Genomic DNA, 27961 nt, shown 5'->3' on the forward strand with positions numbered 1-27961 from the left:
TTTTTTTTTTTTTAGAATGAATGTGTATTTTTTATTCAAGTCGCAAGCAAATTTTTTGCACTTCCCTTTTCCACCAATTTTATCACAGTTTATGTCCTATCGACTAGGATTCTGGCCGTATTCTTGTTTCCTGGGTTTTATTTCAAACTGTCTTGAACTTTTCCTACACTAACTTTTGTAAAGGCATTTCCTATTAACTAAAGTTAAAAGGTGACCTTTAAGAAACAATTTCAGATAGAAATTATGCATAAAAAGCCAGCTATCTTATAATTAGATCCTCGAGTTAGAAAGTGAATACTCTATGCAACGTAAGGCAAACCATAGCTCTTACCCTTCTATTTCCTGGTTTAACGAGAACGTCAAATTCCTTTTTAAAAGAGTACACATATACATTTTCAACTTGGCATTCCATATTCAGTAAAAAACTGTTCAGATTTTAATTACTGTGGAATTTTGACAATTTTACCAATGGCGAAGCTGAATTTTACCTCACTGTTACCTGGCAAAAAGCAAATAACATTTTACGATTCCAAATGTTTAATCTGGTAAAAATGAGAATATACTTCAATCAAGAACTTACCATCCAAAAAAATAGTATTGTTATCTTGTCATATGAGTTTCTCATTACATTTCTGCAGTCCCTACATGTTTAGAATGTAGCATTCACATAATACTATAGTCCATGAAAAGTGTATATTCTTTTATTGTTTTTGTTCATACATGTCGTTTCAACTTTCAATAGTAAAATTCAATAAATTTGATTCCTTAATCATAAAAACTTGCTTTACACATTATTTACATGTTGCCAAAGTCTACAGCCATACAAAACATCACAAGGATTTGACTCTATGCATGGTACCATCACACAGAAAGAGGGAACTAATCAAGTAACATACATTCAAAGATTAAATTGTAGATGTGTACAGTGTATTTGGCACTGTTCATTAACATTATAACACATTCTTCTCTTAAGACAGGCATTATTAAGCCTTAGTCACAATATACCAGAATGTGCTATTCACATCAAAACCAGCTTTCAAACTTTCTAACAGTAATCAGTGTTAAGAAACAAAACACAACCAGAATTTGGGAATGGAATTCAAACCCTCCAACCTCTTGCTAAGCTCCAAGCTGCCATCCATAAGGTAGGTTTAATTTGATAATTTTTCCATTGTGGGCAGTGTCAAGAAGAAACAATTTAAAGACAATATTCTTCAAAACACATCAAGACAAACAACACGATTCTTTAAAGTTTTTATCAGTTCTTCTTGGGAGTGCAAAGGGACCGCTGATAATGCATAACTAGTAGATGATTTGGGCAGGAATTACAGAATGACTGATGTCATTCAAATTGTGGAGACTGTACTAACAGTTAAACTCATGGGAAGGATCTGGAATGCCTATATCTGAAATCAGAATCCTCAGCAACTTGTTTTAAGGGTCTCTTCCTACTTAGGACTATAACAGACTCAGGTCACAGGTTACAGATTTACTGTAATGTGTAACACTACACTGCTGTGAAATATAAGAAGAAATAAAAATACAAAGACTCAACTATTAAACCTTTAGTGGCTTTGGCTATATTGCAGTGGATAATTTATTTGCCTAACTTCATTTTAACAAATATTATTAAATCCCTTCACTTCAATCGGGCCCATTAAATTTAATTCATTAAAACCATATATATTCCAGAATGTTTAAAAAAGACACATGTTTATAAAAGGCATAAATTCAGTCTTCAACTAAGGCCAAAAAGCCTCAATAGAACATGCATGACAGTACAGGGGAACAGAAATAAAAAATTCTCTGGTAAAATTTAGAGATATGCTGTAGCATCACACAAAGCTTTTAGCAATAAATTAAGACTTAAAAAAAAAAAGTCTCACAATGTACAAAAGAACTACAATGTGCAAAGTAATGTCACTGAACCAAAATTTAGTTTATATCATTTTATTTCAAGTGTTTTTTAAAATCATAAATGGGGTTTTGGAATCCAAAGTCAAAACATTTATTCTTCGTAGCCTCAGAATTTGGCAAGCAATTCCAGACCTTGCTTTCCAAATCCAGTCTTCTTTGCTATTTTTCAGACTCTGAGACCTAGTTTTTAAACTACTCCATTCTAAACATACAATTTTGGATAACTATTGTGCACTTGTTAATAAGATTCTTCTGAAAACAGCCCATCAAATATAAAGAATAATGGTTTCTGTCCGAGTATCAGCAGTGAGGGAAGAAAAACTAAACACCTATCAAAAAATCATTTCTTCATTTAAAAAGGAACAGAACCAGTGCTGTTCTCTGCCATGAAAGAGAACATGCAAAATTAAATTACTTTTGTAGACTTTGGTAATGTTTTATTACCTACACAGGCCTCAATCTTACTTAAAGATCATATTTTTACGCAAAGTCACCGTCAGGATTTATTAAGTAAAAATCCTGGGTACTAACATGGTCCTAAATGTGCCATTCCAAAGAGGAACAGGTTACTTTTGAGGAAAAGAGCTGCCTCGGTGATTTCCCTCAAATGCTTATTTAAATAAACACAGTTAATGGAAATTTTTTAAACCAGCTTTGGGTACTATCTAGCCCACTGCCCACCAAACAGAAAAGGAGATCAAAACTTTCTTTCCTTTTTCAGGAAAGTTTCACCTTTACTTTTAAGATTACAACCTTTTCACCTTTTATGACTGCCTCAGACAGTATTTAAAAATTTTTTAATTCTGCATTTCAATGTTGTAAGAATTCTTTTTCAAGTGATCTTCACAACCCAGAACACAGACAACAGAGTGACATTTTCAAGTCACACTGACAATAACAAAGAGATGAAAATGGACGGATGTCTGAAAATAGGTATTCCCTCTGCTCCAAAGGTGAGCAAACTTTTAACATGTGAACAACACAGAACTCCATTCCTCTGGAGATCCCTCAAACTCAGAATGCTTCCATTTAATACGTCAATATACTATTCTTAAAAATTAAAGTTTGGTCACTTGGAAAGAATGAACAAAAGTTATTCCCCTCCCCCCCAAACAACAACAAAACAGCTTTAACCACCCCTTTCTCTCCCCACAAAAAAGGGAAGTAGTTGGGGCTGAAGCCTGTAAATCTCAAATTTCAGCTCCTAAAACATCGCTGCTATTTGCTCAAAGGTGCAAGTCCACATATATCCTCCTCCAATACTTCCCCCATTTATAAGTTTATTTCCACACACGCACACACACACACACACACACACACACACTCACACACACACTCACTCACTCACATGTACTCTTACTCTCAAGTAAGACACTTTTTTGTGTTTGTTGATAAATTATGAGGATTATGAACTAGGTGTGTACAGGGTTTCATAGGTGCTTTGTAAACATCAGAGTCACTTGAGTCCTTTTCTCCAAAAGCCTGAAATCAAATTACACAACCAGGGATCACTATTTTCCCAGACGCTGTTCACAGGCTGCATATTGACAAAGGGCAGAGAAAAAGTCCTCATAACTGATGTTCAGGTGGGAAGGCAAAGAGCTGAAAAAAAAATAAAAGGAGAAAAAAAGCAATTAGATGATATGCTGTAATTTGGAGGGGGAACCAGACAGGTAATGACCAAAAAGATTAAGGACAGAAGAAAGTAAATTATAAGCCTAGAGTATGTCAAACTATTTCTACTAAATGATTGTTAAACTCACTGTGAAACAGTTCAAATAAAATATAATCCCTGCTTTCAACAAGAAGAGAAAAGCAAATTGTAGAGAGATGGAGATTCAGAACGTTTTTTTATTTCCAAGTTTCTAATTTTTATTTTTGAGGCTCCCTAACAATCTTGCACCACCAGGCATCCAAGACATAAATGTCATCTGATAGATCTCGTCTCCCTCCTTGGAAAAACCTTGTGTCTAAACCATGAATTTCTACACTACTTTTAAAGAACACAAGGCAAGATTCTGCTGATAAAATTTATTTAAATTTATTAAAACTGGTAGGTGAGTCTACAAAAGATTAAAGCAAGAATGAAAGCGGCAAAGTACCATAAACGCTGCACTGGACTTCAGCCTTTCTGAAGGCAATCTACTTAGGATGATAAGACTTATCCTTTGCTCACACAGATCTATGGACCATTTGAACAAAAAATGTATACATTATGTTTCTTTTATTTTTTTTTGAGATTTTAAAGGGATTTTTAAAAAGTATTTTAATTTTATTGGAGTATAGTTCATTTACAGTGTTGTGTTAGTTTCAGGTATATAGCAACGTGATTCAGTTAAACATATACATATAGTCTTTGTGTGTGTGTGTGTGTGTGTGTGTGTGTGTGTGTGTGTGTGTGTGTGTTACGCGGACCTCTCACTGCTGTGGCCTCTCCCGTTGCGGAGCACAGGCTCCGGACGCGCAGGCTCAGCGGCCATGGCTCACGGGCCCAGCCACTCTGCGGCATGTGGGATCTTCCCGGACTGTGCACGAACCCGTGTCCCCTGCATCGGCAGGCGGACTCTCAACCACTGCGCCACCAGGGAAGCCCAGTCATTCTTTTTTAGATACTTTTCTCATATAGGTTATCACAGAACATCAGGTAGAGTCCCCTGTGCTATATATACAGTAGGTCCTTGTTGGTTTACATTATATTTCTAATTCTAAGGATAAAGTGAAAATTACTAAGAGACATAACTTACAATGAATTCATTGGAATGTTAGCCCATTTTCAATTCTGACACTTTTATACTTTGGAATATTCTTTTATCCTCCAAGATGAAGGCACAGTGTAGTGCTAGAGAAATTCAGAACCTATTAAAGCATAAGTCCAGATTAATGCAAAACTGGAGAGCTATTTATAAAAGGTCTCACTCAAATTTACTTCAAGAACTCGGCTTTGTCAGAGTAAAGCCAGTGTTACTTGAACAGTTTACAAAAGTCAGGGTGAATGCTGGCAGAGCAACACAGCATCCCCACATGATGATTACTGAAGCCATGTGGTGAGCAACCAATAAATGAACAATATTTATCTCCACAATTTTCGATTGCTCAAGGGGGCAACTACAATGTGAAGACAAGCACTTTTAAGACAAAGTGAATATACAGCCAGAGGGTTTCCCCTTAAGTATTTTAAAGACTTAAAATGATTTTCAATAATTAACATTAAAAAAAATCTTGAATTTATACAGCTTTACTTTGATGTTTTGGACATTTCAAACAGAATCAGAGCCAAGATCTAGTCAGATTACAAGACTCACATTAAGAATTCTACAGTCACATGAACATAAGAAAAGGACTAAACAAACCTACCATAATGAACTCCTGCCTGACCCTGTGGTTCTCTTCAGCTATGTTTTCATTATCCTTCCTTTTCTTCCCTTGCCAGGCTTATTGAGATATAACTGACATATAATCTTTATCCTTCCTCTTACTGCTAAGAATTCTGAAATAAGCCTCCTGTTTCCCTCCTTTTCCTTATCTCTTAATAATCTCTGCTATCAATCTTTTACCTTATTCACTCTACTGAAATGATATTCTCAAGGACAAATGTTAACGACTTTCTTTTTGCTAAAAGCTTGCTTCCAATGTCTTCAAACTACCCACTTTCCTAGGTTGTCTTCATTTTACGCCCTTTATCAACAGCCTCATCTCCTATCACTCCTCAAGAAGCACTTAGTGTCACTACCCCTCAGTGACTCAGAAGCAGTCTTGTTATTTCCTGGTCTGTCCCATCAGGGCTCCAGTCTTCTTCTCTTCGTTGCGATCAAGACACTTTTCCTGTCATCACGGTGCTTACAGTCTGGTGGACGGTAGACAAATATAGAGCAAACCTCAAAATAACATTATACAGCTATAAGAGACATATGTACAAAGATCTGTGGGAAAGCCTGTTAGGTGCCAGGATCTGATGCCCATGATCAGATTTAAATCCTCAACTCTGGATTAAAATGCCCATTTTACAAATATAGAGAAGTTTCGATAGCTTTCCAAAGTCATGTTACCAAGCTGCATAGCCAAGACTCAAACCAAGATCTATGTTCTAAGACATACTCTTCCTACCAAACTACTCCCAACCTCACAAAATATCACTGCTACCTTTCTTAAAGCCCACCTGAAAGGCACCTGAAATGACCTGGAAAACCCCCTGGGGTGGGGGGAGGAAGAGATAAGAGAAACACATATCACCATAAAGAAACCCAGAGTTTGGAGATTTGGGTTCTAATTCCACTTTATTACAAGCTTGAGTAATGTCTCTTCCCCATTTTCCTGGCCTATGAAATGAGGAGGCAGTACCGGATGACCTACAGCCCTTTCTGACCCTAACATGCTACGTGTTCTTTTCGTCTCCCTCCTGCCCCCAGCTTGAAGCATTTCATACAGGACCCCTTGGTACTGTTCTCTTCTATGAACACATTAGGGAAGTCCTCTATTCTCACTACTAGGTTCAGCTACTTCTACTTCCTAGGTACTGACAACTCCCAAAGATCCATCCTTAGCCTTGACTTCTCATCCAAGCATCAATTCGACATCTTCATCTGCTCTCTTAAGTATTTCCATCTAAACAGACTCTGGCCTCAAAATTTTCTTATTCCTGAATTCAACATCTTCCCTTCAAAATCAATGGTCCCTTGACTTTCCCATTTGTCTCAATAACACCATAATTCACCCAGTCACTTAGGCTTAAGAACTTAGGAATCATTTCATTTCTACTCTAGTTTTTACTGCAATTATTGATAGTAAAAGTGCTAGGCCTGCAAGTATACTTGGTAATTAGTTCTCATGAGAAAGAATATTTGTAGTATATTCCTCCTAAGACCCAGAATTTAAATATATTCTAAGGCTCCTAAGTCTCTCCTTTATTTTAAATCAGGGGTCTGCAATTACAGCCCAGGAGCCTGCCACCTGTTTTTTGTAAACAAGGTTTTATTAGAACACAGTCACACACATTTGTTGACATACTGTCCATGCTTGTTTAGCTATACTAGCAAGTGTTTAGTGGCAACAGAGAAGAGCAGTTCCAAGAGACTATATAGCCCACAAGGCCTAAAATATTTACCCTCTGGCCCTTTATACAAAAAGTTTGCCAAATAAGCAGTTACATTCTCATCAGTGTATTCTCCCATAAATTATAGGCATGGCCTCATCACTTGTCTTTTTACCTCACCCTTGCCCAAACCCAATCTACTCTAGTACATAGTTGCCCAACAAATCTTCCAGAATCACCATTCCCACATTACCCACAGGCTCATCAATTTCCTACTGCCTCTCTAAACAATTATACACATTCCTTATGCTGATATTTAAAGCATTCCCAATGTCAACACCCCCAAACAATTTGATTTCACCTTATACTGCTATCTAACACTAACTCTCTGCATTGGTGTGGCCAGTTCCCTATTTCTTTCAAAGGCGATGTTCACGTCCTGCCCTTCCCCCCCAGCCTTTCTTTTTTTTTCCCCTTGCTCACCCCCTACACTTCCCACCTTTTCTTTAATTACAAAAATTCTACCCATTTTATATACCCTGGATCAAGTCACATCTTTTCTGTGGAATCAACAACTCTGGCCCACAGCTTTCTCTCTCACTCCTGATCTCCTACGATGATTAGTTTCAATGCCAAACATTTGCACAACCACATGCTCTCTTGTGTCTGAGTCATTGATACAGGTTTTTATTTCACCACTGATACTGTCAAATACCTGAGGGAAAGGGTCCAGTATTATAATTCTTTGGGAATTCCCACCACATCTAGCACGGTGCTGGGTTCAAGAAACTCTTGCTGGATCGAACCAAAGTCAGTACACTTTTAATTACTTACACAATCTCAGTCAACCTGATGTGCCAGGGAAGAAAGCCTAGTGTGCTGTCCACAGGACCAAACTTCAATACTAAATCAGGATCAGGGAAACCATTTGAACCTTGGAAAGATAAAAAGACACATGAACTTAATACACATTGCTTACCAAAAAACGACCAATGGCAAAACCTGTTCATCAAATTGGTTTCTTATGCTTTACGTATCTGTTCTCTTCAGAAGCTTTATTTGTATGTTTCCATACCCCTATTCCATGGCCCAACATCTACTTTTATATCTATGTTATTTCCAAATGTGGAAGTTTTCTCTAAAGGCCATTTAACTGGATTGATTACCTGATAAGGAGAGGTAACACAACTCCCATCCTAAACCCTACAAGTAGCCCCCAAATCCCATCTATCTTTCAAGACTCAACTTAAGTGTTCTCTTCGCATCCTGGGACCCTCACTGCTTTAAGGACTTAATACTTATTCTGGCCACAGAACTAAATAACTTCAGAGATGAAAAGCAACTTAAAAAGTTATCTACTCTCCTTCCTTCCCCATGCTCTGATTTTACAGAGCAAGACCAACTCCAGAAAGACCAACTTCTAGCTATATAGTACAAATGTTCTCAGTATTCCCCAGAGCCCAAGCTCCCTGGGAGGGGAAAAGGAGACTGTACACCTGCATCAACCAAGTTCTGGTCATTTTTTGCTTCACAGACTGGTTTCCATATGAGATCTGGCTTGAGAGAAAAATGGGATAGAAATATTTCAACTGCTTAAAAATAAAGTAAAGTAAATCTTAAAATAAAGAATCACTGGTATAACAGAAAAGATGCTTTAATCCAAGAGACTCAGGTTTTAACAGCTTCTAATAACCTCAGTTCAGCCACTAACTTTCTGGTCACACAGTCTCTCCAGGGCTTAGTTCCTCATTTGTTAAATAAGGGGACTGGATTAGACAGGTCCCTTCAGCAGTAATAAAGAATCATTTCCACAACAAAGTCTCTTTAAAAGTCTATGTTGGCAGAGTGAATAGACTAAGTAGAACACATACTCTTCTTCCTGCTAAAAAAGCAAATCCTCTTTAGTACACACACACAAAAAGAAAAGGCAAGAAGGTACTTCTGGCTAATAGTGGTGTGAAGAGGGTGACGAATCCTCTCCAAAAATAACATGTATTAAACTGGACAAAACCAATCACGTAAGAGCACTGGATATTAACCAGAGCAGATGACTATTCTTTAAAAAACCAAAACACCAGCTAGAGCTTCAGGTAAGAACTGTAGGTCTTTTGGTCTTCCTGCCTGGGAATGCCCCCAACCCCCATGTCTCTATCTCCATCAACTGAAGGAAACAGTAGTTTTACCAGCAGGGGACTGACAGCAAAAGCTAGCAGATTTGCTGCTTGTAGCCAAAATATATGGACTTAATTTGGAGGTTGTGGGCAGGAGGGAGGGAGCAATGGTGAAAACCTATGGACTCAAAAGGAAAACCCACAGCTTTGTTACCCCGAGGTTGTAGCCCCCCATTAGGGCAAGCAGAACAATGGATAGAAATTTAACAGGGAGATGCTGGAAACACTGGTTCATTTAAGCTCTCCATATATCCAGGCTGACTAGGAAAATACCACATGCAAGGGAAGAAGGAGGGCAAGCAGGACAGGGTGGCAAGAAAGTCCAGTGAAAGGTAACAGCCAAGGAGACCTGAGAACTGACTTGAATGCACCCTCCAACATCATACAAAAATCTTGGAAGCCTTACAAATTTAAGGTGTTTGAGCACAACCAGTGTGCAAACCACTGTCTGACACATTAAACTATGCAGACACAGAATGCCAGACTAAAGAATAAAATTAAAAATAGAAAAACTGAGCAGAGACAGCAGTAGTCACCTGTATTTACAGACAATATAATCCTGTATTTAGAAAATTCTAAGACTCTACAAAAACAACTACTAGAACTACTAAGTGAAATTTCAGCAAAGCAGGATACAAAATCAGTATTAAAAAAAACCAACCTGTATTTCCATATATTATCAACAAACAATCTGAAAATAAAGTTAAGAAAAAATCTCATTAACAGTAGCATCAAAAAGAATAAAAGTCTTAGGAATAAACTGAAAAAAGTAGAACTCTATACCCTGAAATTATAAAACATTGTTATGAGGAAAATTAGGACCCAAATAAATGGAGAGATATACTATGTTCATGGATTGGAAGATGAACATAGTCAAGATTGTGAAGATGGCAATTCTCCCCAAATTGAGCTACAGATTCAACTCAATCCCTATTAAAACAGAGTTTGTTTTTTTAAATTGACAAACTCATCTTAAAACGTACATGAAGATGTAAAGGACCCTGAATAGCTAAAACTTTGAAAAAGAAAATCAAAGTTGAAAGATTTACACTACTTGAATTTCAAAGTTTATTACGGTAGGCTATAGTAATCAAGACACTGCAGCATTTTAAGGACAGACATATAGACCAATGGAATAGAATAGAAAGTCCAGGAAAAAACTCACAGATTCATGAAAAACTGATTTTCAATAAAGGAGCCACAGTAATTAAAGGGGGAAAACAGTTTTTTCAACAAGTGGTGGTGGATAAATAACTGGTATCCCTTACCTCACATCATTCACAAAAATTAAGTTAAAATGGATTAGACTTAAATATAATAGCTAAAGCTATAAAAATTCTAGAAGAAAACAAAGCAGTTGCTTCATATTGGCAATAAGAGTGGAGATTAACTGCAGTCACAAGGGAACTCTTGGGGGCGACAATATTCAGAGGGTTTGCTTCTGTCAGACTAATGAGTTAACTTAAGGATTATGTACATTTTCGTTTATCATGGGTCTAAACCCCCTGCAGTCAATACATGGTCTCCAAAGGCTATCTGAAGGATTACCTTTGGTCCCTGCATCACTTTTAGGACATCCTCAAAACTACTCTCTGGGGGCTTCCCTGGTGGCGCAGTGGTTGAGAGTCCGCCTGCCGATGCAGGGGATACGGGTTCGTGCCCCGGTCTGGGAAGATCCCACATGCCGCGGAGCAGCTGGGCCCGTGAGCCATGGCCACTGAGCCTGCGCATCCGGAGCCTGTGCTGCGCAACGGGAGAGGCCACAACAGTGAGAGGCCCGCGTACCGCAAAAAAAAAAAAAAAAAAAAAAAAAAACTACTCTCTGGTTGGGGACTTATAGGATCCAGGAAACAGTCAACACCCCAGTAACCTCTGCCTCGAGAACACCTACAATGGTTTACTTGAAGCCTATTCATTCAGCCTCGATAGTTAGGCAATGACAGAGCAGAGAATAGGAAAGTAGGGTAAGAAGTGAATAGTCAATGAAAGTAGGGAGTTAGTGAGACCAAGAGGCCAGAGAGGGACTGTGCTCTGTAATGGACATGTCAAAGCAGAAGAAACAAAGAACTGAGGGTTAAATAAATGACTGAGAATTAGAAAATGGATGATTAATAAGTAAGGTAAATGGAGAATCTATGTGAATGAATAAAAAATATGTCTGAAATTGTATGGCTATAGAAGCTATCAACAGACATGAATTTGTTAGAAATATTGCCTTTCTTCAAAAGGATCAAGGATAATGCTAATAAGCAAAAAAGACCATAAAGTTAAGGCAAAAAGTTCCTAGGGAACTTTAGAGAGAATAAGCAAACTAAAGGCTTTTATAAACAATTGAAGAAAAAATATGTTACACTTGGTATAACGTGACAAATATAGTGGTAAAGTTGGTATAACATAAGAGAAAGAATACTATAAAAGGAGTCACGGATGATAGCAGTATAATATTCTTGGGATTGTTTCCTAAATAGCTATTAAGTTCAAACTTAATATTCAAGAGAGTTCAAACTAAAAAGAATGAGGAACACTGTATGTCAATTATATCTCAATAAAACTGGAAAAAAAAATCAAAATAAATTTTAAAAGAGGGAGGCAGAAGCAGAAGACCTATTTTTAAGAATATTCATCACTTCCCCCCAAATCCTTTTAGATCGATCCTCTCCTTTACCAATAATTCCTCATGCAAGCCAGGGGAATACAAATTTCATTATCTCAAAACTATTTTCACATGTGTGTCTCTAAACTTCAGAAACATAACAAGTATAATGACAACAACAATAAAATGGAACGTAGATAGTCTCCTTCATACTGTATCCTTGTGGGACAAAACTAAGAACAAACATATATGACTTACTAAGTAAACTGTCTAACATATCTACATCCAAATCTGTGCATTTCTTTTGCTGCTGAGCTACTAACTGGCAGAAGTCTTGAGCAGCTCTCACAATATCTGCTTTTCCATCTTCTGGGGACAGCACCTTCACTGCCGATTGGCAATTTAAAACTGGAGACAAAAAAACAAGATATTTTAAAAAATATCCTCTTCCAGATATATTTCAAAATAACTTAAGGACTATGTACATTTTTGTTTATCATGGGTCTACAACCTATGATATTGAGAAATATTAAGTTCAGACTAAAATAAAAGTACAGTTTTTATAGTAAACAAGAATCTTTTAAGCCCTTCAATTTCAATATTAAAACATACCTGGCTACTCTCCTCTGAAAGAACCAATATATAACATTTGTGTATATATTTACATACAGCCTTCTTTTCAAAGTGCTCAGAATGACCTTGTATCTGTGAATAAATCCTCTAGAAAACAGAAATTTTAATTATAGGGTAACTTACAATTTCCTACTCAAAACACCATCTACAATTCTAGTACAGTCAGCAATAACACAGAAGACAAAAATGAAGACTATAGGAAAAAAATGTGCTTCAACAGAATATGAATTGTCTGTAGCACACACATCCACCTTATCAAATTCTGATTCTGTGGAGCTGTTTTACAATTGATAGGATTCTAGGTAACTGACAGCAATGCCCAATTCTTTTTTTTCTTTTTTAATTAATTAATTAATTTATTTATTTTTGGCTGTGTTGGGTCTTCGTTGCTGTGCGTGGGCTTTCTCCAGTTGCGGCGAGCGGGGGCTACTCTTCATTGCACTAGGTGGGCTTCTCATTGCGGTGGCTTCTCTTGTTGTGGAGCACGGGCTCTAGCCGCAGGGGCTTCAGTAGCTGTAGCGCACGGGCTTAGCTGCTCCGCAGCACATGCGATCTTCCCGGACCAGGGCTCGAACCCATGTCCCCCTGCGTTGGCAGGCAGATTCTTAACCACTGCACCACCAGTGAAGTCCCAATGCCCAATTCTTGTTTATGCAATTCTTTGCCTGGTAGAGGTTCAATTATGTTCATTCTAATCCCATTGAAAAACAAGTTTTGCCTCTATTCACATATTTATTTCAATATTTCTGATCTATAAATATCTCCATTCTTTGGATTCTCTTTGAATTGGCTGTAAAATCTACCTGGTTCCTGGTTGTTTGAGTTAAATAAAATCTTTAACATGTGTTTATTTTTTAATATCCATGAGTCATAACTTTATCTTTTTCTGAATATTATCTTTTAACAAGATGAAGAATGAAAAGTCTAACTCTGGTGATTAAAGATGGTGATAATAAAGACTAACAGGGCAAAATTAATAAGTAAATGAATAACAGAATCTGCCTTGAAACACAAAACATATCTGCATATGTTAGATATTCAATTTTACACTCACACTTACCTTGATCATCTTTGTCATTACTATTTGCAAACTCTGGTGAGTATTTGGAACAATCTAAGCCCAGGAGTTCCTGCTGTTGTTTCAAAATTTCATCCATCAATCTGGAATTATTTCTTTTGAAAATACCTTAAAAAGAAAAAAAAGGGAATCCCAACTAGGTTAATTTATCCTCTTCAATGATTAACGGATGCTTGTTGTGAAAACAACACTGGATCCAGAACTGAACAATTTCCAAGTGAATCACTGATGACTAATCCTAAACTAGAATCTAAAAGGAAAACATGACAACAAAACTCTGTTATTACAAGAGTCTGGCTTTGGGTTAAAGTCAAAAAAAAGGACAGGGCTAACAACTCTGTGTCAATATGAATATGAGAGAAATTTAGACCTAGAAAGAAATTTTAAGAGACCATTTACTTGACACCTTTATTTACAGATTAAGAAACTGATGCCCAGGTCTCAGTAAGACCATTAAGAGACTTGTCAGAGAACTTATAAACCGCAGCAGTGATCCAAAGCTTCTATCTTCCTCTCTCCCAGCCTAATGTAATTCCCCTACAGATTTACTCTGTGCACACAATACTATCACCTCAATTTGATTCATTTGTTTTTATGGTAAGAAGAAATAATATGAATTATGTAAAAAGTAGAGAATAGACAAAAGTACAGAAAGCAAAATTTAGTAAATTCAAACAAAGCATGAAAATATATTACATAAAATTGTTTCTGATCCTCCAACCATGCACAGAAAAATTAAAACTATAATTACTATCATATCACTGAGAAAGATGAAGGAACTATGTGACATATATTTAGTATAAAACTAATACAGAGAGCTCTAATTAAAAACAATCTGGCTATTTTCAGAGAGGCCAGCTTTCTAGTGGCCATTGTCTTTTTGATCTTTAAAAGTGTTCCTTCTCTGTATTCTCAGTCCTGTCTTTAAAACAGTTCAAAGATTAACTGTGAGAGAGAACATAATAAGTATATATATAAAATAGCACAGAATCTGCTGAATACGCTGTATAGTGGCAACTTGGTTGAATATGTGTAATAGTTCAAGGATGAAAGCAGTCTCCTTCGGTAGGGAAACACTTTGTAAACAAACAAGCAAGACTTAAGCTGAGCTGACCTCAGAAAGTTAAAGTGAAGAAAATGGAGAGGATAGTTAGATGGGGAAGATGCTTAAGAAAAAAAGCACTGAATGCTCAAAAGGCAGACAAATGCTGCTGGTACAAATGATTTGAGAAAAGGGGCAAGGGAATAGGCCTAATTTTTATTCATTTTGCCTACCCAGTAGGTAACCACTCATTTCCTGTGGAAATGTGCGGAAATCTTTATCTTTAGGAAAACCAACCTGGTGACAGTTTGGTTTTTGGTGATAGAGAAAGCCTGGCAGCAGACTATTGCAATATTCCACACATAATTTGATAAAGCTGTGGAAAAGGATTCACTACAAAAGACGAGTTGAGAGAATAAAGAATATGACTTGATTAGAGGTGCACAGAGAAAATTCTGTGACTTTAATCCTGGATAACAGAAAATGATAACATTTTTAAAAAGAAGGGAAATTCTACAAAGAGAACTGGTTTGAAGGAAAAGACAAGTTTAGTTTTAGACAGGTGATGACAGAATATTTAAGTGGGGTTATTGTAAAAGTGATTAAGAGACATGAGGAAAGGGTGTTCAAAAGAGGTCATATAAGCACCAAGTGGGTAGGGCTCTTACTGTTTTGCTTACAAACACAGGGCCCTGAGGCTAGCACAGGGCCAAGCACAGAACAGACACTCAACAAATAAATGTTGGTAGCAAGACCATGACAGGTCAGAGACCTGTTTCCTTCTCAAAATCCTATCCTCATCCCAGCTCGTGTGAGTATCTTCCCTTGGATCAACTCCCAATCTGCTCCTTGAATGGCCGCTTCTCACTCTGCACTGAATCCTTTTCCTCTTTCCCTCTAAATGGAGATTACTCCTCAGAGTTCCTACTTCAGCCCTCTTTGTGTCCATGTGCTCCTCCCTCTCTGGTTCTAGTCACTCATGGGACTGTAATACCACTCAGCGTCAGGACCAGGGTAATATGAATAAGACAAAACTGGGGGGACGGGGTGGAGGGTAGTTTACAAAAAAAAACAGTAATTAAGATTAATAATAACTTGGTGTAAAGTTATTTACATAACTGTCTTTAAAAATTAAAATTAATGCAAAACATCCATGATGAACAAAATATTAAAATTTTAAGTAAAAACAGGATCAGCATTTTGTTCCTAACATTTTCAGTTCATTCAAACATCTAATCTTACCTCGAAGTTCTGTAAGCATCTGAAAATGAACAAATCTAAAACTTGGCAGCTTATCTGTTAAAGCTAGCTCTCAAACACTTATATTACATCAGGTTAAAAAAAAGAAACAGTACTGTAAGCGTGAAACTTATATGCACTTAGGGATAAGGCCTAAAAGAGAACAGGCAATATGAGAACAGCAAATATGTAAGGTTGATGGGACAATAGGTGATTTAAAATCATAACTGCTGTAAAGCTGTTTATATTTTTGTTTAAAAACAAAAAACTTGGGCTTCCCTGGTGGCGCAGTGGTTGAGAGTCCGCCTGCCGATGCAGGGGACACGGGTTCGTGCCCAGGTCCGGAAAGATCCCACATGCCGTGGAGTGGCTGGGCCCGTGAGCCATGGCCGCTGAGCCTGCGTGTCTGGAGCCTGTGCTCCACAACGGGAGAGGCCACAACAGTGAGAGGTCCGCGTACCCCCCCCCCCAAAAAAAAAAAAACTTAGCCCTTATTCTTGTTGTTCTATTTATAATAAAGACATCACTACCTGCTCAGTCAACCAGGCATCCTCCTTGCTCTCTAGCATTATCACCACCACCCCCAATGCCCTATTAAGATGCTAAGCCCTTTACTCTTCTACAGCAATGTTTCCCTGTACCCATTTCCTTTTGTCCATTGTCTCCACTGTTTCAAGCAATAGTCTTCTTTGTAATATTAGAACCACCTTCTAATGGGCCTTCCTGCCCCTTCTAGCATGGATCACTAGACTAAGTACCAGATTGATCTTCCTAGGCTACATCTGTAATCCTCGCACATTCCAACTTCATTATCTTCAATGGCTCCCAAAATGCTTAATGTATCAAGAACAAACTGCTCAGATCAGCATTAACATTCCATCCTACGCTTCCATGCTCGGTAGGTAGAAATAATGTATGTTTATGAAATAACTGAAGCTTCCAATTTCTCTACAGTACTCTATCCCCAGTATAAGGCAATTAGATGGCCTTATACTGCCCCCCCAAACACCTGGAGTGACTCCAACCTTCATCCTTTGTTACCTCCCCAGCCCCACACCTATAAAATTCTAATTCTTCACAGGCCAGCTGAAATGTCATTTACCCTCAAGAAAACTTTGAATCCCCCAGCCAGATTGAGCCAGGCTCAATTTCTCTTCTGACTTACCTCACTCCCTCCAAATACCCACATTTTGCTCAAACTCCTTAACAAACCAATATTCTACTTTTTATTAGTTACAGCTTAACTCTCCCCCACCCCACTGTACTGTAGTCTTACTTGTGCACTTGGGTCTTACCCATTTCTTTCCCCCTAAGGCACCTTCCACATAGCAGGAGTTCAACGTTTACTTAATAAACTGAATTATCAGTGCACAGAGTGCCACCTAACAACAACAAAACCTAAAAGGACATGTCACTGAATGGAATTTCTAAGAAATTTCCAGGAAACTCTCACAGTAAAAGGAGACACTTCCTTATTGCATACAGGCAGAAATTCTGTTAAAAAGAAAAAATATTAGAGGCACAAAGTACCTTCTATAAAGAAGACCTCCATGAAGTTATTTTAAACAGAAGCTTTGTCTTGGCTGCTTTGGATGAAGACATGAAATTAAAAAGTATAGCTTCTGAGAAGTGCTAAATGCATAAATAAGACAGATTGCCAGCAAAATAATTCCTGATACCTCACAGCTTGACCCCCATCCAGAAATCTGATTATACTCTATGGTACTTATCTTATTTCCCATAAGCAATATTCTCAGCTTATAATTTTCTTCAGGATTCAAAGTCTACACATACACACTTCACATCACAAGAAATGCAACAAGTTATAAGAATGCCTTTGACTGAGACAGGCAACTCCTCTGGCGATATCATAATAAATTGATATGTGGAAGAGTCTTTTTCTCATATCATAATTCATCTTGTTTGCCTTCACAGAATCTAAACTAAAGCCAAAATGATGTAATAGCAATAAAAGTAAAGAAACTATAACAAAAGTCATTTTATGCAAAAGGAAGTTGAGACTGTATTCATTTAGAAATAACTAATCTAAGGGAAAAACATTAGCAAATACTCAAATTTTTCAGAAACCTGTATTTTACAGAGTTATATAATAATGAACTGCAAGAATTATTTTATCCCATCCTTTTACAGATGAGGAAATAGACCCAGAAAGGTCAAGCAATTGTCCTTGGTCAAGAGTCTAAGACTTTGGACTGAAATCCAAGTCTCCTGGCTTCTAATTATTCAGTTCAGTAACTATTTCTAATGCTGATAACCAATGCTAAATCCACCTTACTATTAAATTTTGAATTTCCCTCCCCCAAAAGTTAAACTTCATAAAATAAATAAAGCTGACCCCTTTACAAATGAGAATGTTTTGAAAAAAACTAAGACTAGAGTCTTTTTAAAAAGGCTTTTAAGAAGTCACAAGGTAACAGATATTTGAATTCTTTAAGAATGACTTGGGAATATAAAATAAGTTTTTGCAATAATGACTTAAAGAATTTTACATTATGCTTGTTGCTCTACAACTATATCTCATGCACTCTCAATTTCCCACATGTAAGCTAACTGGAAACATATATAGAAAAGCTACATGAAAGAGCCGAAATTTTTTAAAACACACACATGCACACACCCAGAAAAACCTACAATTTCCATGAAAGAATAAAATATTATGTTAGGAAAGGTGGACCTCAGAAAGACAACAATGTTTTGGTGTTTTTGATAAACACTAACTATACCAAATGTAGATTTCTTTTTATATCCTAAGAAATATCCTTTCCTAATTCTAGTATGATGTTCAAAGTTTAGACAATAAGGATATGTCCCCTAACCATCCTTCCTAATAAATTGAATGTCCCTTAATCTTACTATCATAATACAATTATTTCTGGTTTTTAACATTTCCTAGCCTTTGTCCACATGCATGTGTAATCTTGGCATATATGACCATGCAATTTTGTATCCTGCTTTTTTCACTTGTATAACATGTATCCTTCTTTGGTTGTAGTCTCATGATTGTTTTAACAATTGCATTATTTAACAATAAAGGTCTGAATTCAGAAAACATTCCAAGTACAATGGGAGGCCGTTGGAAGGTTTTATTCAGAGTTTGAATAGTATTACCAAAAAAGATCACTTTGCTGGTGGGTGAAGAATGGATTATACAGGGGTCAGAACAGAACTGAAGATAAATTAAGAGGCTACTACAGCATTAATCCAGGTGAAAAATAATGAAAACTCAAACTTGGACGACTACAATGAAGAACCAAAACAAGTGGCAAATTTGGGATATATTCTAGAAGATCAAGATTAGAGGTAGAACATGATATAGAAGACTCACATCTAAATTTTTAGCTTGAGCAGTTGGTTGGAAGGTATTTTCTGAGACTGGAAAAAAGCTGAGCAAGGCAGGTTTAGGGGGGAAATTCAAGAGTACTGTTTTAGACATGTTAAGCATTTGAGATGCCTAAAGAAATCAAAGTGGAGATGTTAGGTAGGGTGAGATAAAGGAGCCTGGAATTATAGGAGAGATAAGGACTGGAGATTCAAACCTGAGTGTGAGCATTGGAACAGAGTCACACCATTCGTTTGTGGCCACTTTCTGACTATACTGGCAAAGTTGAGTATTTGTGACAGGGACCATACAGCCCACTAAGTCTAAAATATTTACTAGCTGGCCCTTTAAGAAAAAGTTTTCTGACCTCTGATCTAGGAGATAGGGTGAACATCAGAAAGACAAGGGCACACATACACATACAGCACAAAATCCTAGGACATCTCAACTTTTGGAGAAAACAAGCCAGACATAAGGCTCAGAAGGAACAGTCAGCAAGATAGGAAGAAATCCAACCACACATGATGTCATGGAAGCCAGGAGAGAAAATATTTCAAAGAGAGTGGAATTAAGTATGTCCTATCCACCAATCAGGTTATATACTGTTCGGGATATAAAGACCTTATTGGGGTCTTTAATAGTTAAAATTACATTTTAGAATTACTTATAAGTTTCAACATTCAGTCTACCCTAACAATCAACTATGTACATATTAACTGGGTAATAACGCCATAATGTAATAGTTTTTTCGAATTAAGGGAACCAAGAGTTTAATTAAACAAGTATTCAATCAGCAAATCTTACCTGTATCCCTTAAATACTGCTTCTTCTAAAATTTACATGAACTGAATAATCAATTATAGAAAATGAGACTTTCAAAATACACGTTTAGTATTTCTTTTAGATCTGAAATTTGAACTTTTATGTGATTATTCCTTCCCTTCTATAGAAACAGATTTTTAAAGAAATATCTAGCAAGTGTTTATAAGAACAAGGGAAAGGAAGGGAAGAAAAGCGAGATAAACATTGAAGCAATCTCTCTGGTTACAAAGCATCTCACCAGCTAAGGAACTAAAGTAATACTTTTTTGCAAATAAACGTCCATCCTTCGAAATAGTCTACCTTTCTTCTTTTAAACAAGACACCTAAGTAAGTTATCTGGTAGTTACCCTCATTTAATTCTCTAACAATCCAATTATAACACTATTAGAGTCAACCTTCAGAGAAAAAAACATATGGAACAATAATTAAAAAAAAATCTACCAATAAAATTTTACATGACTGAAGTAGTCATAACAAAATAAATCTTACAAGCCATTAAACAATTTTATTTCAAGAGAGAGCCCCAGGAGGGCTTCCCTGGTGATGCAGTGATTAAGAATCTACCTGCCAATGGAAGGGACACGGGTTTGAGCCCTGGTCTGGGAAGATCCCACATGCCACGGAGCAACTAAGCCCGTGCACCACAACTACTGAGCCTGCGCTCTAGAGCCCATGAGCCACAGCTACTGAAGCCCGCCTGTCTAGAGCCTGTACTCCGTAACAAGAGAAGCCACCGCAATGAGAAGCCCGCGCACCGCAACGGAAGAGTAGCCCCGCCCCCGCTCACCGCAACTAGAGAAAGACCTCGCGCAACAACGAAGACACAATGCAGCCAAAAATAAATAAATAAAATACATAAATTTTAAAAGAGAGAGAGAGAGAGAAAGAGCCCCAGGATACCTCATAGAACAATTATACTGGAATGAGCATGTTGTACCAAGAAAGATGCGTGATGGTGACACAGCATACGGGAACGAGCGCTGGCTAAATTTTAAGTCCCAGTTCTTTAGCAGGAGAGATGTTTAAAATAAACTAGCCAAGTGGGCTTTCTCAGCCTCTGACTGCACATTTTTAAAATGAGAATGTCTTCCCAGACTCTGCTCACCTGACAAGGAAACAGTTCAATACAGAGCAGGAGCTCCATAAAATTAAATTTAGTTGATTAAAAAAGTCAAGTGTGTCCTACGACTCAAAGGATGAATGTTTATATTAGTAGTATGAAGAAAATTCTATTTACCTTTAAATATCTTTAACAAATTATTTCTACTACCTCTAGATAAGTACCCACTTTACCAAGACTTTAAGATGACACAACATAATCAGGAAGAGTACTAACATGACTGTACTGTGGTTACATTCTCTTCTCAGTGGAAGTCAGTACAGCATAATGCTTAAGTACCAAAGCTTTGGAATAAAATCTGACTCAAATTCTAGATCTGCCCCTTCCTATATATGGGTTCTTGGTTTTCTAAGTCTCAGTGTCTTGACTGCTAAAAGTGCTAAGGATTTAATTCACTTCTTTGCATAGCATCTAGTGCATAGTAAAAGTGCAACAAAGAGTAATTACTATTAAGGAAAGGTTTATTTTCATACATAAATCCAGTATGGTTAAATAGAAAGGTACTCAGAGAATGAGGTCAGTTCAAAAGCAGGACAGAGCTTTTCAAAGACAAAGCAAAACTGGGTATGGAACAGTCAAGAGAGGCTACTTAGCAGGTAATAGTGAGAATGATGTACAAGGATCTATTGATAGCTTTTGACAGGTAGATAGCCCTTTGGTAGAAAAAGGGAAGAGGACATCCCAGGATGTTAAGATAAATGTGAAATTCTGTATACTTTTGAAATGTACTATACAAAGGTGAAGATTAGAAATAGAATGTTACCTTACATGAGTTTCCACATGAGGGAAGACAAGTACTCTAGTTTGTATTGTCTGTATATCCAATCTAATCACATTTATATTTAGACTTTCAACACTTCTGGCAACTCTGTATTTCAGCGTAAGGAGAACAATACTTGATAAAATTATATTTCCCAACAGCATCTGTGTCAGTGTGCCAAATAAGTAAACTAGGGCAAACTATGTTCATTTCCCCCCACTACTTTAATTAAGGCTTCTGGGTACTGGTGTTGGGAAACAAATTACAACTCAGTTCATCATTCTTATCTACAAGAAATGCAGCCCCTTCTTCCAATGCAAGGAATATATACTGACCTACTCATTACATGCAAACACCAAGCTACAATCTGTAGGTGAAGCAACAATGAGAAGGACAGCTAGCATCTGCAAAGCTTACAATCTAGTAAGAAAGTTCGGGCACATATACATACGACTACTACTTCACAAAATGGGAGAATGGAAGTACCTTTAAAGATGTACGATATTTAAGGAGATTCAAGGACAGAGCAAGATTAGGAATGGAATAGCTGAGAGAGACTACCTAAGAGGTGATAGTTTGGATAGACTTAAAAGGATCAATGATAGCATTTTGACAGCTAGGTAGCCATTTGCCAAGAAAAGGAGAAGAGGACACTCCAGAAGGAGGGAACATCAAGTAACCTAATTATGGATGCAGCAAAAGGGATAGAAAATAGTGAGAAATATGTTGAGAAGGCTGGGAGTACACAGGGCAGATCTTTTAAATTCTTGTGTAAGAAATCTGAATCCAAAAACCATTTCCTACGATACCTAGTATAGATTTACAAGTACGGAAATAACACTAAAAACAGCAACACAAAAGGTTTGTTTTGTTGCTGAATTCTCACATAGAAGGCAACGCCTTATTCTGGATCACTCCAATTTACAGTAATATTAAGTAATAATTAACTGCAGCACTATTTACAATAGCCAAGACATGGAAGCAACCTAAATGTCCATGGACAGAGGAATGGATAAAGAAGATATAGTACATATATACAATGGAATATTGCTCAGCCATTTAAAAAGAATGAAATAATGCCATTTGCAGCAACATGGATGGACCTAGAGATTGTCAAACTGAGTGAAGTCAGTCAGAGAAAAACAAATATCATATGATTGCTTATATGTGGAATCTACAAAAATGGTACAAATGAACTTATTTACAAAACAGAAATAAAGTCACAGATGTAGAAAACAAACTTATGGTTACCAGTGGGGGGAAGGGTGGGGGAGGGATAAATTAGGAGATTGGGATTGACATATACACACTGCTACATATAAAATAAATAATAAGGACATATTGTATAGCACAGGGAACTCTACTCAGTACTCTGTAATGACTTATATGAGAAAAGAATCTGAAAAAGAGTGGATATATGTATATGTATAACAGATTCCCTTTGCTGTAAAGCAGAAACTAACACATTATAAATCAACTATACTCCAATAAAAATTAACTAAAAAATAAAATAAAATAGAAATAAAAAAGTAATATTAAGTAATAATTAATATTGAGACCCACCCAAGATTATCTTCACTTATGAAAAGGAACATGAAGGATGAATGAATAATTTGATGTAATAAAAGTAGTAGGGTATCCTTTCATTTGTGTTAGGGTCAAACTTCAATGTGCAAATGTATCATATAAGTAGCTTAATAAAAATAGAGATGCTCAGGTCCCACTCCCCTAATTTGGTCTGATCAATAACTGTGCTGAATCTGTATTTTTTATAAACACCCCCAATGACTCATTCACGGATGGTCCACAGACCACGTTTTGAAAACTACTGCCCTACAGCAAGGTTCTCAGCATGGCACCAATACAGCTGAGCAACATGAACAGGTTCCATCACTGAAGATAATAATGTATCTGTAGGTAACTTGGATCTAGGCGTACTTCAAGTGAACCCAAGCAAGCATAACACCCCTAAGGCTACAGCACCAAAAGCCCCAAACTCCAATTTTTGTACCAGCCCCATTATGGTCTTAAATTATAATAATGTAGACAAAATAGCCAAATCTCCCTTCTAGAATTCTGAGCTCAAGAAATACCTGAGAAAACAACTCCAATTTCTGACAGATGAAATTATTACTTGCAGAAATTCTTGATGATAATCAGGAAAGAGTGCAGGTAGATGAAAATATCAGTCTGTTGGCAGAGTCAAACCAAGGTAAATATCAGTGGATTTTTTTTAGTCTAAGAATTAAATATAATCTAAATCCAACTATAATTAGAATGAACACTGATTTAAATACAAATTTGGGAGGTTAAGGGGCACAAGACAGGGGAAAATGGAAGGTGGTACAGTAGCTCGTCTCCAAGATGGCTGCCACCAGCCCCAGCCCCGACTCCTGCTGCACAAGCCATCTTCTCATTGAGAGGTAAAGTCTACCTCTCCATTTTCGTGATTTGGGGCAGACCTGTGACTTCTCAGACCAAGAGAATACACCAGAAGTAACACTGTATGATCTCCTAAGCTAGGTCATAAGAAGTCTTGCAGCTTTGGCCTTTGGCTAATTCTTTGGGAACGCCTATAAAAGAAGTATGACTACGCCAAGGCCACTATTAAATGAGGAAACTTAAGCTAGCCATGTGAAGACAGATGACCAACCTGTCCTCATCTATTCCAGCCATCACAAACCAGGCACTAAATGTATGATAAGAAACCTTTATGTCCCAGCTACTACCTGACTGTAGCCTTATGAGTAGAACTAACCCCAAGGAAGAACTGTCCACCTGAACCGAGTCAACTCATAAATTGTTTTAAAACACTATGCTTTGGAGTAGACTACAAAGCTACAGATAACCAGAACAGGTGGCCAAGCCTTCATCCTACCTCATTTCTCAACCTTTCGTTACATAAACTTACCTATTATATTTACTGATCCCAACACACTGCTCGATGCTGTTGTTCAATCTACTCTAATGGGAATGCTGCCAATGGGGAATTCCCCATTCTCTCTCTCTTTCTCTCTGTCACACACACGCACACACAAAGAACACTGTACTGATTATGCTAATCCAAATTCTACCTATTTTTGCAAGGCCCATCTCAGATGTCACCTCCTATGGACATATGGAGGTTACCTTGCTCCTCAGGGATTTTTCTCTTTTTTTCTCCTTAAAGTCTCTTCCATTCACTAGCATTTATATATTAGCTTGCATTAATTTTTAGTAACTATCCCTAACTTGAGTATAAACTCTTTGAGACAATTTCTTGTACTTCTTTGTATCCCAGTAGGTACTCAATAAATTGACGTTTAAGAGTATGTCAATAGGATTTTTAAAATCAGTTAAATATTTACATAGAAATAGGTTTAAGTGAAAGTTTGGTAAAACTGAATATAGCTTAAGTATTTACAGTTCCCCTGAAAAAGGAATAATTTTTCTCACATATCCACACGGCTTGATTGCTCACCTCTTTCAGGTCTACTCAAAAGTCACGTGGGCTTTCTTTGGCCTCTCTATTTAAAACCGCACCCCCTACTCCACCACTGACTTTCAACATTCCTCTCCGCGTCCCCTGCTTTATTTTTCCTCTTTGCTTTTATGATCTAATACATTTTACTCATTTATAATATTTGTCAGACTTCCACTAAAAGGTAAGTTCTATGAGAGTAGGAATTTTTGTCTGTTTTTTTCACTGGGGCACTCTCATGCCTAGAACTTAACACACACCCAATCTGTCACCTGTTAAATGAATGAATCAATCAGTCAAAACCAAGGATGAGTAAATTGAAAGCCTCTTATTTCAAACAATGAAATTAACCTTTATCCCTTATTGAAATTGCTTTTACAGTAGACACAAAATGCTCTTGAGTCCATGCACTGAAAATGCTCTGTAAAACTCCTTTTGCTTAGCTTGACTTCTTCCTTTTCACTACCAATCATTTTTCTTTTAGGGAATATGACACAGGCTATTTCTGAATCACATCAGCAACTTAAGAACAGGAATTGCCAGAACAAGGAAGTGTGGCAATATTATAATCTGCGTTCGTACGCAGCCACCAATTTAAACTATTCAGCTATTCATTTTCCTTCTCTACTAGAAGGTAAAGGTACTTGCTTTAAAAGAATCCCCTGGATATAAGTGACTCACTTAAAGTGAATTCACCACATTGCTCAACAGCTTTAATTAATTTCCGTTTCTGCTTCACTTACTTTTTTCCCCCAACGTTTGTTTCATTGCTTAAGCAAAGAGTGCATCGCCTTATAACAGTCTTGTGATTTCTATTGTTCTGGCAAGCTCCATAACATGTCAGCCCCTGAGTATATTAAACTTTACCTTTCAGGGTAAATTTTCATTTGATGATGACAGGCTATGAGTCACCATACTCCTTGCTGGCTGCAAGGAAGGCAATCAGTCAACCAAAGATTACTCTAATAGCCTGCAAGAGGTGCTGTCTGACCTCAACCTAACCTTTCTGACAAAATGTCACACTTAAACCTGCCTAACAAAGACTTAAAGATTAAAAATCAAGTTGTAGCTTCTGTGAGCATACCAGTAATTTAAGGTACTGAACAGAGCCTAAGACACTAGTTTTCTTTCCTTCGTACCAATACTCCTAAATCATTCTTACCTTTAAGGAAATACCATGGCTTTCAGGATTTGACTGAAACCCAAACATGACATTTAGAGCCTTCCCCAACCTGATCTCCTATTCATTCTTCAACATCCGGCTTAAACGCCATTTCCTCTGGAGGAACTTCTCAAGTTTCTCCAATGAGAATTTCTCTTCCCCCTTCTCACAGCAGTTACTAACTCCCAACATTTGTTGCTACCCATGCCACTCATGTGAGTGTGTCTACCCTCCACCCCACAAGCCTGAGAATCCATGAAATTCAATGTAAAAATCCAAGGAATATGCCCAGCACTGTGCTTTAGGTTTGTAGCTACGCGAACAATGTTGAAGTCTTGTACCTACAAAAATTCCCTACAGTGAAAATTTCCTCAATCAAAACTTATGGGAGGACAAGTACTGTGTTGGCCCCTGAGGATCAAGGATCGCACAACAACCCAGACCTCCGAAGACAGACGGTGACCACTTTCCTTTCTGTCTATCCAGTCTCTCACGTACTCTTCATAAACCCACTTCAAATGCCACCTGTCCCCAACCACTTAGCTTACGCATAAATCCTCCACAGCCTGCTGTGACTTAAGAACAGTGCCTTGAGCCTCTCTGAAGAACCACTGCGGTGTAACAAAAAGGTAAATCTGTGGAAGAGCACAGACTGGCTAAAATTTCAATTCTCCTATTACTACCTCTCTAACTTTGGACAAATCAATGAATGTTGTTAGCTCCCTCATTTGTGAAACAAGGGTACAGAAACATCATCCACCTTAGTGGGACATTATAACGAATAAGAAATATTTTTAAATATGTAGAAGGCGACTGAACCGAATTCAGGAACTTAGTAGGTGTCCAATTAAGCTTATCTCCCTTCCTCGAAAGCGCCAGCATCATAATTTGCACTTAAGGGCCTCCGGACGAGGTAACTCGCGGAGCCGGGATGGCTGTGCCGAGCGACGCGCCCCGGGTCCACCTGCCCGATGCGCGGTACCCGCGGCCGGAGACGCCTCGGGCCCCCTACCCGCTCCCGGTCTCACCTTGATGGTCGTAGACACTAATGTAAGAAATGCCCACGGCCATACACCACACCACGAGGCTTGCGATGTCCGAGAAGCTGGGCTCCTGCTCCTCCTCGGTGATCACCAGGCCCATGTGCACAGGCAGCTTCTCCAGGGAACGGCCGTCCGCGCGCCAGCGCAGCCGCGGGTGGGCGGCGACCGGGGTCGGCCCCCCGCGCGGATGCCGGTGGTGACGGCGGTTCCTGCCGTTCCTGCCGACAGCCAGGAGCTTGGGGAGAGTGAAGCCGAGTGGCGCTAGGACCGCGGCGGAGGCGGCCCGACAGCAGCGCCGCCAGATCCAGTTCCAGGTGCCGAACCGAACACGGAGCCAGGAGGTGAGCGTGCGGTGCAGGCAGAGCAGAGCGTGCAGCACCCGCCACACCAGCTCATACAGCCCCGTCATACTCTCGTGGCGCCCGGGCGCCCTCCTTTCTTCTACACCCGCGGCGCGACCGCTTCTCATCCGGCCCTGCAGCCGGCGCGGGCCATCTCTCCGCGTTCTCCCGCCCCCCGCACCCGAACCCCTTTCTACTGCCAACACCTCAC

The 27961-nt window shown here is 38.2% G+C and overlaps 1 protein-coding gene across 1 annotated transcript; it reads right to left on the reverse strand.

Annotated features, from left to right (window-relative positions):
* On the reverse strand, positions 1 to 27919 carry NUS1 (NUS1 dehydrodolichyl diphosphate synthase subunit). The gene is made up of 5 exons (XM_082856088.1): positions 27395 to 27919; positions 13404 to 13529; positions 11969 to 12118; positions 7781 to 7880; positions 1 to 3519 (listed from the first exon to the last, which is right to left on the reverse strand). Exons 1-5 carry the CDS (start codon positions 27876 to 27878, stop codon positions 3429 to 3431), a joined length of 951 nt encoding a protein of 316 aa, XP_082712214.1. The 5' UTR covers positions 27879 to 27919; the 3' UTR covers positions 1 to 3428.
* Positions 27920 to 27961: the final 42 nt, after the last annotated feature.

This window comes from Leucopleurus acutus, assembly GCF_964270905.1.
Source record: "Leucopleurus acutus genome assembly, chromosome: 15".
NCBI lineage: Eukaryota > Metazoa > Chordata > Mammalia > Artiodactyla > Delphinidae > Leucopleurus > Leucopleurus acutus.